The following is a 13,973-nucleotide window of genomic DNA, read 5'->3' as shown; positions in this document are numbered from 1 at the left end:
CAAACAACTTCCTGTACTCACATATCTCACATGTCCAGTGCAGAAACTTCGAGGAAACTCTGCAAAATGAGTTTAGTGTTGGCTGAGCAAACATTCATATGTGAACAGCTGGCAAACTGCTACTTTATCCTCACGGGAGGTACACAAAACACCGCATGCTTCCATTCAGTCATTTGGTTCTCAAGGCAACCTCATCAAATGTTGGCTCCAGTTCACTGGGGATCACTGGAATTTAAGGTGCTTTATGTGAAGTTAGAAAAGCACAAAAAAGAAATTAAAAGTCATTCCGGTTCTTTAAGAATGATAGAAATTAAGCAGCTCAGATTCTTGACCCTGATTATTTAGTGCTTCCATCTTGTGGCCCAACGAGACATCGCAAGAGCCACCAAGCAGCTGCTCATCATGCGGTGGACATGCCAGAGATAAGATGATAGATTTAATGGAGCCCATCAGATTATGAACTACTTGGTATTAAAATGACCTCTTAGTCATTCTATCATGCCTCTGCTTTCATTTTTTAAAAAAATGTCTCCTTTACAAACAGTATTTTATAAATTCAGCACCGCAGGGTACAAGTGACAGTTTTTTGCTGTGTGTACAGGTACCTGCTGTGTTACAATACAAATAGTTGACTTTAAAATGGAATTAGAGTCAATTTTCTTTGAAACAGCAGGAAAATAGCCCATTTTTGTATCTTCTCCAAACCTGTAACCCCAGGTATAAAACACAAACCATCTGCTGCATTTGTGGAAGCTCACAAATAAACCCCCAAGAGATATCGGTTGCCATAGAAATCTCATTAAAGGTAAAATACGCTTAATGAGCCAATACAAAAGGCTGTAATTGACAGTGTTCCCATTCAGTTCTTCCTTCAAGTTTTATCAGAAAAAGCAGTAACAAGAATAACATTTTGCACAGTCAGAATCATGGCTTCAGCTGAGATCTTTCTGTGCTCCTCGGTCCAGATCACAGCTTCCCGTGTGGAGCCGGAGCGCCCCCTGTCTGTGCAAAGTGCTCAAGGTCCTGAACTCCAGGGGCATGGTGTGAGGACTGGAGCTGGATGTGTACTCGTACTTTAGAGTATCGTAGTAGTGGTATTTCACTGGCCTACCCTGTGGGCCGAGAGGAAATGGCCAGAAGCCGTAGAGGTGGATCTCCTCACAGAAGCGAGTGGCCATCGTGTACATGAGGAGGCCAGTGGTGGGACGCTTGATGTGAACGTTGTTGGTGAGCCAGTACCTGTTAACATGAGAGGCTGTTAGTTGCAGGAAGTAAAGGAAAAACGAAGCATTCATTCGAGTTTAACTTGTCTGCTTAAAAGTTAGCATAAAGGTCTCTAAACTTACATTTTGATATTTTTAATCACTGCTCCATGGATGTTACAATAAACTTAAAGATAAAAGGTTAAAATGCTAAAACTTACAGTATTTTAAGCCATTTTTTCCTATTAACTAGGGATGTTCCAATAAAATAAAAAAAATCCTAATGAAACCCAACACACAATGCTTGTTGTTTTAACATCTGTGATTTCATGTCTGCAGACAAATTAAAACATTTAAATAAAAACACTGTTATGTACCTCATAAAGTATTTAGCTTTCTTTAACAATGTTTTTTGCATGACAAATTGGACCACAAACCTTTAGTCACTTTGGCACACTTGTTCTTTAAGCTTGGTTACAGAAAGCAAGTATTTTCTAAGAGACCCATTGAAATATTGTGTGCTTAGTTTATATTTAAACAGTTAAACAAAACATCCACATTAAACTTGACGGTTTTAGTTCAAGTGGTAAAATGTTTGTACATCACTCACATAAAGAGTCTGGGTTTCCCCCTCTGATTCCCTGACTGCTAGTGTGAATTTGTTGCTAGTGAGCCTTCAGACTCTCAAAATAGAGACCGTTTTGGTCTCTGTCTGCCATGTAAAAGGGACTTTGTTTTAAAAAAGCAACTCGAGACAAGGCTTTTCTGGTTTATTGCAGACCTTTGGAAAGTGACGTGTATTGTTTTAACTGTCATAGTAACAAGCCTGAAATAATGCCTAATGAATTTCATTAGTGCAGATGGTGAGTTATTGAAGGGGAATTCTAAGGTGATTTCACGTAATCATTTTTAATTCAAACATTTTTTGTTTGCATTTCTTTTCTCTATAAAATAACAAACACTGGAGGTGTTTTGCATGACTGCTGATTCCATCATTAGATGAGCTTCACTCTGATAGTGATATTCTACATCCTTCCCTCTGCGGCAGCAACTTTAACGACAGAAGGTCTCATGTTCTTTACCCTCATTTTCCCTTCTTTAAATGAAAAAGCCCATTCGTCTAGCCTTGATGCTATCATTGCCCTCTTAATCTCTCCCAGAAGTCTCCCCACACAATTTTAAAATGTTAATATTCAGAGTAGTTAATTGCTTTTGCACCATAATAACTCAGAAAACTTTTAGTGAACAATTTGGTGAAGTTAACACCAACTCGTTTTAATATTGAGCTGTGAGGAGGCCAAATGTTGCAACAAATATTTCACTGTAAGAGCATGGAGCAGAAAGCCCCGGTTTGTGTGGTTTTTTTTTTATGCTTTTGCAATACAGAGAGTTAGTTGGAGCAGACAAAATGGCATCATTTGGTCACTGACCAGCAGAGGAGGTTAGGCATTTAACAAGGCTGGAATGATTCAGAGCAAAGTCTTGCTGAATAAAAGAGCCGAGAGCGGAAGAAAACTATTGCTGAGGGGGTTTTTGATTAAAGCCTGGAAAGACTGAAGAATGCATTTCATAATTCTCCAGGAAACAGGTGTAGAAAAAAGGGTCTGCACTCAAATGGCAGCTATGAATTAATTGATTAAATAGATGGGCTAATAGAAAAGCTTAATTGGATTTAAAATGTTCATCCTAATCCCTCCAAAAGCTACTGCTAACAGAAAAACACTAATTTATTAATAACATAAGCATAGTTAAAACTAATCTTTTTAGAAGCAACACATAAATGCCCAACATAATATGGTTGAAAAACGGATTTTAACTGCAGCTCAATGAAACAGGAACGTGAAAAGCCAACTGTCTGCTGCCGGCTTCCTCGGTGTGAACTGGACAGACAACATGAGGTCTATCTGTCAAAAGCTTTCATCCCGCATCTCTTGCCAGTTGCCTGGCAATCTCCTAGTGACGACAGGACCCACTGCATCCTGCTGTTTTTTTTCCACCAAGATAAAGTCAGAGCATCTGAGTGCTTTGCCTCTGTGGAAATCACTGGAGCTGTGCTTCAGTCCACATTTCACAAAACCTGACGCAACTTTTACAGGGCAAGACGCGTATTTATGCTTTGATTTAGACTGCCTAGATTGAATCTTTCAAGCTAAAGCTTTTCTTAATCAAGACTTTGAGGTTGTAAGTGAAAATGTGCAACTCTGAAAGCATTTTCCGTACGCTGGACTTTCATGATAGATGGAGGTCTGTAATTATGCTGTCTGCCAAAATGTCTATTGGTGAAAATCCAAATTCTGGCTCATGAGGATGTTTTGGAGATTTTAATAGAAAAACAGTACAGATTTGATGGATATTCAGTTAGCTGCCATATGTTATTTGACCACTGGGTGCCACTAAATCTAACAGATTATTGCTTCAGGGGAATTAGACATTTAGAGAATTTCTGTTTATTTTTCCATGTGTCTTGTCTAGGTATTTCAGGTATACCACATAGAAAAGTTGGTCACCTTCATGTGCCACAACAAAACTGAGATCTTAAGACAAAATCAAATCTGCATCCAACATTTCAACCTCAGTTCTGTAATAGTAACCTCTGTTTGTATGACCTTTGACCATTTGGATTATTTATGTCGGTGTGTGTATGAGGTGGGTGAGCGTTTGTTTAGAAATAAGTCCGTTTGTGCCGAGTATGTGAGTGAGTTTGCCAGCTGGAGGTGCACAGCTGTTAGAGTGGCGAGAAGGAAGGGGGTGTACACATAAATATGCCACAGTTTTCAGATATTCAATGTAAAAAAAACTTTAAATCATGAATTATTTTCTTTATGTTTCACAATACTGCACCTTTCTATTGCATATAATCCCATTAAAATATATGTAGGTTTATGGTTGTGACATAAGAAAATAATTTGAATATCTTTGTGAGTTAAATTAGTGGTGATGGCAAAAAATATGTTCCAAAAGACAGGTTTTGTCTGCTGACCGCCTGTGAGTTCCAGATTAAAACGCACCATAAGCGGAAAAATATATTTCTTCAGCAGTACAGAAAATAATCATACTGCACCAAATGTCAAACGTCTTTGAACAACAGGGACATTAACAACGACAAACAAAAGACTGACTTTATAGGAAACAAAAATAACTAGAGGAGTTGGAGCCAAGATAAAGAAAAGAGACAGCTTCCTCGCTGAGTGTCTCTGATGATGAGCTGTAAGGTTAAAAATAGCCACCTGGGCCTGCAGATTAGAGTTTGCCAACATCCCTGATTATGCTGCTCACAGGTGCTCCCGCGAAATGCAGCAGCTGTGCTCGCATCTCATCTTACCCTCGGACAGCGTGGAGCAGACGCAGCGACGGGAACGCCGTGCGCACGTCCACAGTATGCACCAGGATGAGGCGGAGGGCCCACTCCACACGCTCCTCCCCGCCCTTCGCCATGAAGGCCGGGATCCACAGCACGCTGCCGCTGAGGTTCTGCAGGCGCTGCAGGAAGCGATCCTTCCACTCGTCGCTGACCAGGTCCTGGAAGGCCCGCTGCACCACCGAGGGGTTCATGGTCACCAGGTTGGTCCGCCGGCCCACGTCCTGAGAATACTCCTCCACAGGGGCCAGGTTGCACCTTAAAACAAGAAACAAAAAGCTGATTCTCTATGACTGTAAATGGAACCAGTATCAAAAAGCTTTTCAAGGTTATAGTGAAGTCTTTTTTCTTTTTTTTTGCTCATTTTCCTCCAATTTGTGCTCCAGAAGAGCAAACCAGCTAGCCTCTTCTCTGAGGAAATGCCAGAACTCTAAACTGGTTATTATCTCAGTGGGTAAATGATGTAATTAGTCATATCTGCCAGCCACAACTCTGAAGCTGGTGTTTTTCTCACCTTTTGATTTCCATGGTGTGCAATCATAGCAAAATTTGCTCCAGGTGACACCTACTGTGGCAAAAACTGACACAAGGTAGTCATTTGAGCATAAATGTTTCTGTGCGTGTCTGTGTGCAGCTGAATCTGACAGTGGGAAATGTTACATCACGTCAACAGACAGCGAGGAAACTGCAGAAATGACCAGATTAAATCAAAAGCAAGACTAAGTAAACGGACACGTACAGGCTCACATCATTTTTAGTTAGATTTAAATAAAACGGTTTCATATCTTGGTTTGTATAATGTTTCTCATGAGGGGCCTGCTTTGAGGAGTCAGTTGCTTTTGCAAATGCAAGCAGGTTTTTGAAGTAACTTTAACCATAACTATGCAAGATGAATACACAAAACTCTCTAGTCGATATCCAATCGTAACCCTAACCATTGTGGGCTGAGGAGGGTTTGCATAGGAAATACTCTCACAGTCCTAAAATGGAGATTTTCAAATTCTTATCGCAGTTCAAATGTTTTAATTTTGATTTATTTTAATTTAACCAATCTATGATTTGTTTTCATCTTCTTACACTACAATTTAGCAATTGTAAAACATAACATGTAGGAAAAGCATTAAGAATTATGCATAAATATTCAAAAACAAGAGATTTTAAATAAATAAAATTACTTTTAACAGAAGACATTTAGGTAGTCTTGTACTGTTTCAAGCCTGCTTAATATTCAACCAGGTATCTTGTTGAGTGAGAAATTGGTATGCAAACACTGTTGCTGCCCTGTACCTGATACCTCAAACGCCATCAACCTACTTTGTATAGAAACCAAGCGAAGGCAGAGACCTATATATAGCTGAGACATTATCTTCTCATCTCATGTGTGAGTGCCAAACCAAATTCCTTAGCTCTTCAAAATGACACGTTTCCTGTTCGCTGCTTTCAGTCAATGATTATCACAGAGATTTGATATTATTATCATGCATCTGGAAAGTAACCATGACCCCTCCACATCAGCATGCATATATAGGCAGCAGAGCCCGTGTCTACACACAGAAAACGTGCACACAGAATCTGAAACAGTCATTCTGCTTGCTTCTCTATTTATGCACCATCTTTAAAAGTGGCTGATTTATGAGAGGGAGTTTTTCGCTACCTCCGCATGTTCCGTTAGATCCGATCTAACTCTGTCCAGAATCACATTTTTTTGTATCTGCTATCGCAGCAAGGCTGAAAACGGGTGTATTTTTCTTCCAGAGCCAGCTGGAAATGGTGATACATAAATCACACAAACACAGAACAGGCTGATGCAGGGGTGGACAATCCTAGTACTCGAGGGCCGGTGTCCTGCAACTCTTAGATGTCTCCCTGGTCCAGCACACTTGAATCCAATAGCTGAATCACTTCCTAAGTGCAGTCAGAGTCCTGCTAATGACCTCATTGTTTGACTCAGGTGTGTTGAAGTCGAGATGTATCTAAAAGTAGCAGGAGTCCGGCCCGCCAGGCCTGGAGTTGCCCACCCCTGGGCTGATGGCTTCACAAACACAGCCCCATTTGGAAATCAGAGCAAGAAGCAGGAAAGAGTCATAAGAGTTTCCCCGAGAAGTACATCATGCTACTGGAGGACTGAAAACTGTTTAACAAGTCTATTTTATCCATATTTGAGCATTTGGGTTAATACATTTCAGTTAATGCAGTTTTAGCTTAAAAACACAATCTACCCACCTGATAACAAAATCATGAGAGTCGATTTCTGGTCCGCAGCTGCTGTTCAGCAGGATCCCAGAGTTCCCCACGATGGCACAGCGCCTGTGATACTGGTTTTTCATCGGCGATGCGGTTGGCAACAGACGATAGAGATTCTCCGAGATGTTTGTGGTGCTTTGACGATCAAACACATAGTGGATGATGTCTCCTGGCTTCAGCGTGCCCTTTAGAATTGAGATGTCTCTCTCTGGGTCGAGGAATCTGAGAATATTCTTTCTGCGAATAGGAGAAAACAGGGTCTTCCTTAAAAGACTAGTCTCAGCGGACCTTGAAGAGGAAAGTCGTGACGAGGGATCAGAACCTACCTGATGAGGTTGGAGAGCGTCTTGTTAAAGGCCCAACTGTTTGACGGGTGTTTGGTGGTGCCGTTACAGGTTGGAGGATGAGGATATTTGGCGATTGTTGTTGTCGCAGTCGGATCTGTGTGTGCTGCCGCCTTTCTAAGTTAAAGGAAGAAAGGAAAACAATGACCTTTAAAAGTCTGATAACTGAGTCTGTTTATTCTGTACAAATTATGCAGCTGTTCTTTATCGTCACAGGAACAAAACAGGTCTTCATGTTGGACAAAACATTAAATATTGATCAAATATATTTTTGCGTACCCTGTATTTTCTTGAAATTTCTATCTTGTTTTAGTTTTATAGCTTTTATAGAATATAGAAATATTAACCCAAAATCTGAGGCTCTTTCTCTCCTGTTGTGCCATGAGTAGCCTTAGTCATAGTTTTGTTTAAAATAGACCACAGGATATCTGGTATGCGGTATGTTTTTTTTTTTTTTTTTTCAAATAAGCATTTGAGAATTTTCTTTTAGCTCCTTTGAGGAGATTAGTAAAGTTCAAGCAGATTTGTTCAGTTTATTCTTGGAATTTCTACCACTTATCGTCTTAATATGTCTGGATATTGATAGCGGTCAGTTTATGTTTCTAACACATTCAAAACTGAAGTGTTGCTGAATGAAACACTCCAAAGTTTATTCAGAATTATTCTTCCTACAGATGTATCTCATTGACAGTGCTGTGTGACACATAGCTGGATATTTTTATCAGCTGCCTTAAAAAGTTACAACACACCCACTGTCAATGACTCACTGTGTTATCAAGGCTGCAAAGAACTCTTAAACGTCACACACACACACAGACCATTTGGGTCTACAGGTATGTGGGCATCTGCAGTTCAATAATCTAGAATATCATTTAAAAGTTAAACCATTTAAGTCAGTTCAAAAAGAGAAACGCATATTTTAAGCTTTAATTTGTTCTTGTTTTGGTGGGTATCATTCATAGTGAATGAAAATCTAAAATTCTGATTCTCATAAAATTAAATAAATGTTTCTCATAAAATTTAAATATATCAAACTAGATAAATGGGAAATGGGACAGCAAATGATGTTTTGTTGTCTGTGGTTCAGTAATGCAAATAATGTAATAATTGTGGCCCATGTTCTGGATATGTCTGTGTGTCTCTATATCTCCAACTACAGTTCCTGCTTTGTGAATATATCCTGAACACATGAGTTGACTTTGCTTTACAATCCTCTCAAGCTTGCAGTTATCGCTGCTGCTTATACACCTTTTCTACCATACGTTTTACCTTCCACTAAACTTTCATTGGTATGCTGACACGTAGTCAGCTTCTTTGGCAATGAACTTTTCTGGCTTAACTTTCATTGCGGTGGGTGCTGGTCAGTTTTCACCCTGACTTTCTTTTAGCTATACCATGTTTCTGCACAAAAAACTATTTTATTTACCTTATATAACCTTCAAATTTCCCAAGAAACAACATTTTGAGTTTTCATTGGTTGTAAGTCATCATCATTCAAGCAAAGAGAAATAAGTACTTGAAATATGACACTGAAATGAACCTATGTAGGATTTTTTTTCCTTTTCTTTTTTGGAAATTACTTATTAAAATCAGTACATGGAAGATGCTCCTGAATATGACTTATTACATGTAAAAAGATACGATTTCTGACCTGTGAGGTTTCGGAACGAGCTGGTGAACGCTGGTTTTCTTCGTGAGCCCAATTTTTCTGAGGGTGGGAAAGAGATTCAGACTGAATAACAATTCACTCCAGGCAGCTCATATTCACACTTTTACATCCAAGGTCTTGACTGGATTCAGCATTTGCTGCTTCTGAAGTGAGAGTGAAGGTGAAATGAACTCTTCTGGGTTTCATTTCACTTTGAGAAACCCACTGTGAGCCCATTTGCTGATGTAATAAGGAGAAATCTGGCCTTAATGGAGCCTTATTAAAGTTGAGGGGAGGTTTTCTTTTTGCAGGGAAGTGAGCAGGCTTTCTCCAGAGACCCTAAACACCTCCTCCATCATGCATTTACTGTAAATATGCAGCATGTGCACTCAGGTTTTCCACCATCAGGCACTTCTGAAAAAACATGACCTTGATCACATCTGACAAGTTCATGTCAATCTGACAGAATCAGTCTAAATGCAGGAGTGATGAACTCCCTGATCGTTTCTCCAGTCCTGGTGGCCTATAAACGATCTACTATTAAACTGCATTTATGCAGAGTTGGTTCTGGTTCTTCTCCCTCAGTGAATTACAGACCAATGTGACCTCATTACAAAATGAGCCACAGCCGGGTAATTAAGTTATAAACAAGAAATGCTCTTGCTAAAGGGAAAAGAAAATGTGAGGAATAGAAAGTGTCACACAAAAAGTAAAAGGGATAAATAATTTATTATTATTATTATTATTATTATTATTGTTTATGACCACCAAATTGAATAAATAAAAAAAAGATTTCTTGCAGGTCAAGTGCATGGGGGGGAAACATGGATGTGACCTGGAGTGATTCTACTGCACTGCTCAGAATTTCAAAATCTGACAGTGAAAATAAAATAAGAAAACGTTTTTTATATGTTTGCAGTCTGGTTTTCCTTCCTGTTCAATGTCTCTCTCGCACACACACGCACGCACGCGCACACGCACACATGCAGTTTCTCAATTTCAAAGCCTGTATGCACACTCGTACAGTGGAAATGTATCCTACATCCCGCATGCTGCAAGACAAATAGCCAAATCCTTGGAGACCCGGACAGGCAGACAGGCAAGCAGGCGGGCTGCTGTAGGAGCAGCTGCACACCACTGTTACAAATCTGGGGAGGGGGGGGCTCAAAATTTAACTCCAAACTTCAACCAGTTCATGAAAGTAACTCGCTTTGTTACCCCAACCCCCCCTACTTTTCCTCCCCCCATCGCTTTTCCCCCCTCATTGATTCTTCCTCCATGCACCCCAGATAGATTAGATCTAACCTGCCGGGCTGCAAACAATAGGCACCCAGAGAGCGGGGATACACTGATTGGATGAATTACGCTGGGCTACTTACGCGCTTTCTTTTTCCACTTCTGCAATATCATCAATTATCAAAAGCACAACCAGCAGCGCTAGAAAGCCGAACAGCAGAGAGCGGAATACAGGCGGCATGGCTGAAGGGTGGTGGGCTGCAGCCGCCGGCCCGGGAGTCCCTCTTCCTCTCCTCCTTCTTTCCTCCCTTCCTTCCAGCGAGCTCCGCGTTACATCCACCTCCTCTTAGTTCCCATCTGTTAACCCAGGACTCGCTCTGTCATATTTTTTCCCTTTCTCTCTCTCTCTTTGTTCTTATCGGACACTCCCCTGAGTGAGACGTGGTCCTTCTCTCTCCTCCGATCCTCCTCTTCCTCCTCGGATGTTGGTTGCGCTTCTGTCTCCCGACGGGGCGATGTGCCGCTGCAGTCTCCCGTTGTCTCAATTCCCCCAGTGAAACTTTGAAAGCGTGCACCTACACAGCTCTCAGCCGGAGCTGCGAGACCACATGCAGCCTTAAAGGTGCAGAGGACGGACAAAAAAAAAAAAAAAAAGAAAAAAAAACAAAGAGAAAATACAAGCAGATAAATAAACATCTCCATTCACACCTCCAGCTTTTTGCATAAGAGGTCGAAAATCTTATGCAACTGTGTCAGTGACTGTGACTGTTTCACTTAAAGTTAAATAACAAAACATTTGATGTTAAGCTAAAATTTAGCAAACTGTTTAGCTAAAGTTTTCATTTAGTCATGCAAAATGAATCTGCCTGACCTCAATATATTACTACATTGACTAATTATAGTTAATATAATTAACCATCTAATGCAGAGCAGTAATTATTGTGGTGGAGACCAAATTGTGTTTAGAAGTAGATCAAAAATCTTGGAACAGTATCTTTCAATGTAAACGCCATTGGTCTGTCTCATCCTAAAACCATATTTACATAGACACATGGCAGACATTTGTCCATGTTTATTCAAGGAAAATGAATACATTTTGGTCAAAACAAATCTGCAGTGACAGTGTTCCCTGCTTTCACAATCCATGCATACATTATCTGATGAGTTCAATGGAGCAGGCAGGGGGGTAAAGGTCTGATTTACATAAACTGAAAAGTGCAGATGGCAAGACACATAATGAGCTGTACCCAGGTGAGAAAATCTGAAACTATCATCCCTCTCATGAATTATATGTAAATTTGTGTCAACTCGCTTTTAGAATTTTGCCTAAATTTGCAGCTCACATTTGTATCCTCTTTAAAGTTTCTGATTTGTGTGAAGGACATTAAATTCTCATTTGTCAGCAGCTATTTTTGGTTAACAGTCGCTGAAACGTGGAGACAAACAATTGGCACCCGCGAGACAGCAGTCGATGGACCCGTCGATTTACTGCTTCGTATTCTCCTGCTCTGTTTGTGTCACAATTTATCCCAATAAAGCACTCTTTAGGTTAATTGACAGCTTTCGAGCCGTGCCTGCAGCTGTTTCTGTGTCGACTGGTGGATTTATTTTGTGCATTTTTGACTTTCAACAAGGACACATCAAAGCTGCATTCTGTGTGTTCGCATCGCAGAGTATTGTCAGCAGACTGGAGTTGCTTCTTTTGTCTTCATGAAGAGTGTCATTGGTCTATAATTAGACTTTCCAAGCTGCAGAGGACAAAACAGACAGAAATACGAATGGAATCACACTGCACTTTAAAGCATCTTCTATTTACACTCGGAAAGTCCCAGAAATTATAGTAACTATTACAAGATGTTGTTTTAACAAGAGTCTTCTCCTTTAGATGCATGAATAAATGACATATACTGATTATTAGTTGATGTGGTAGTTTTACTTCAGTCGCATTTTTGTTTTTTTGTATTTCATTTCGTCACCTTGATCATATTCTTGTAAACATCAGCGACTACAAGCCCTGCCTAGGAATAGCTTAGATTTTGCTGTGTAATATTTGGGGATGGCTTCAGGGATGTCATTCCTTTAAAAATTTAAGTTAAACATTCACAGACAAATCTTTAGATTCAGTGCACATAAAGTGTCCAAACACGGTGTAGCGAGTCAGCATGCTAACAAACACCAACATGTCCTTTGACTCTGCTCACCACAGTGTCCGATCAGCTGCAGGCAGCTGCCTTTCACCACTGCTGTTCACCTGCTGAGTAACCTCTGTAAATATGTTTAGAATGTGATTACCTGCAAAACAAATCAAACTTTTATATCTGGTTTGTCGGTATTTCTCTCAAACATCCACACATCTATGTATGTTTGAGAGAACATGTTTGCTCCACGCTCAGAGTAATAGCAGTCAAATGTCATTAACCAGATTGAAAGGGAGTTGTTAGCACTGTGAAGTTAATCAGTGAGGGCATTCATTCTATGAAAAAAACACAACTGGTATCAAACATGTGTCCCTTATTTAAGGATGAAGCCTGCCAATGTTGTACATGGTTATGGTGCGTTTCTCCAGACATTATCCAGATGAACAGCAAACTTTGACTAAAAAGTTGATTCCAGAGGGAAAGACTTAAGAGAGTCTGCTCAGCTAAAATGACATCAATTGTGTTGACAGGGAAAACAGTACCAGAAATGTATGGAAGACAACAGGAAACTACTATACCAATGGGTCAAAGCATGGCTAGAAAGGCAAAGACTCAGTTAATAACAAAATGACAGGCGCTAAAGTTGAAAGCCACACTGACTGGCTTCAGGAAATGGTTCAATACCAAGTGGAAAGCACTTTTTGACCTTTTGGGGCCAAAAAGCAGATTACCAGACAACCGCCACACTCTGAATTCAAATGACACAAGCATAATATGGGAATGTTTCTCATGATATGGCTCAGGTCTATTTATCATATACTGGGAATCATAGATCAGAGTTAGGTTGCCTTAAAAAAAATAAACATTCATTTAGAATTCAGTATAGGAATATTTACTTTTCTGCTAAATCTTAATAAATTAAATCAGCTTGCTATAATCAATATTAAATCCTACTGCAACATTTCTTTTTATAATTTTTCCTTCACAACTTTCTTTAACAAAAACTCTATTAAAAATAAAATCTTATTCATTTTTAAATTCTCATTTTATAACATTCTGTTTTTTTAAAGCTTCCATTACTGTATTATAGTAGCTTACCTTTAGCAGTGTTTGAAGATTTTATCAACACCTTAGCCCAATGTGTGACATTAATAAGCACACTCACTGCCTGTGTAATGGATCTTTGTAATACATTGTTTCCTCTTTTTATTACCACAAGGGTTCTTACAAGATTTTTCTAAATGTTGCTTTTCAAAAATGATTTGATTCAGTAAAACACATCAACACTTACTGCTTTTTATAAGTAAACAAAAGATTCAAGTTTGATTAAATTTTCTGAAAAATAATTTATTTCCAGAGTAAAATAAATGATATATTGCCATACAAAAAGTGTAAGAAAGGGACAAAACTGCAACTGCAAAGAGACTAGTGGAGTGAACTGAAGTGCTGTTAGGTGTAATACAGGAATAAGCTCATCATTCATTTTGTGAGCCAATTCCATAGAATTGTTTCTGCAGTCTCTATGCTAAACACTACAGGCTGAGTATGAACACTTTTTGTTCACAATAGTGAACTATACTTTAATCCTCAATATAAATATTCATAAATCATTTGTGACATAAGACAGACACATCACAAAAATGTAATTATTAGCTCTTAGTTCACATATGATCTAATAAAACATCCTGGGCCTAATGAACCAATCATATGATTCCTAATCTTAACACAAATTCTGTAACGCATAAAATAATTACTATAGATTTTGTTCTCTGCATCTTCACTGGGTGCAGAAAACAATATATA

At 39.4% G+C, this 13,973-nt stretch overlaps 1 protein-coding gene across 1 annotated transcript; it reads right to left on the bottom strand.

Annotated features, from left to right (window-relative positions):
• Window positions 1-522: 522 nt before the first annotated feature.
• On the bottom strand, window positions 523-13,396 carry st8sia2 (ST8 alpha-N-acetyl-neuraminide alpha-2,8-sialyltransferase 2). Its single transcript, XM_028032406.1, has 7 exons — window positions 13,269-13,396; window positions 10,176-10,647; window positions 8,800-8,856; window positions 7,131-7,265; window positions 6,784-7,041; window positions 4,525-4,818; window positions 523-1,239 (listed from the first exon to the last, which is right to left on the bottom strand). The coding sequence occupies exons 2-7, from the start codon at window positions 10,271-10,273 to the stop codon at window positions 933-935; spliced, it is 1,149 nt and encodes a 382-aa protein (XP_027888207.1). The 5' UTR covers window positions 10,274-10,647; window positions 13,269-13,396; the 3' UTR covers window positions 523-932.
• Window positions 13,397-13,973: the final 577 nt, after the last annotated feature.

The sequence above is a fragment of the Xiphophorus couchianus genome, chromosome 2 (genome assembly GCF_001444195.1).
Source record: "Xiphophorus couchianus chromosome 2, X_couchianus-1.0, whole genome shotgun sequence".
In the NCBI taxonomy this organism is placed as follows: domain Eukaryota; kingdom Metazoa; phylum Chordata; class Actinopteri; order Cyprinodontiformes; family Poeciliidae; genus Xiphophorus; species Xiphophorus couchianus.
This window is presented reverse-complemented; position numbering and strand designations above follow the sequence as displayed.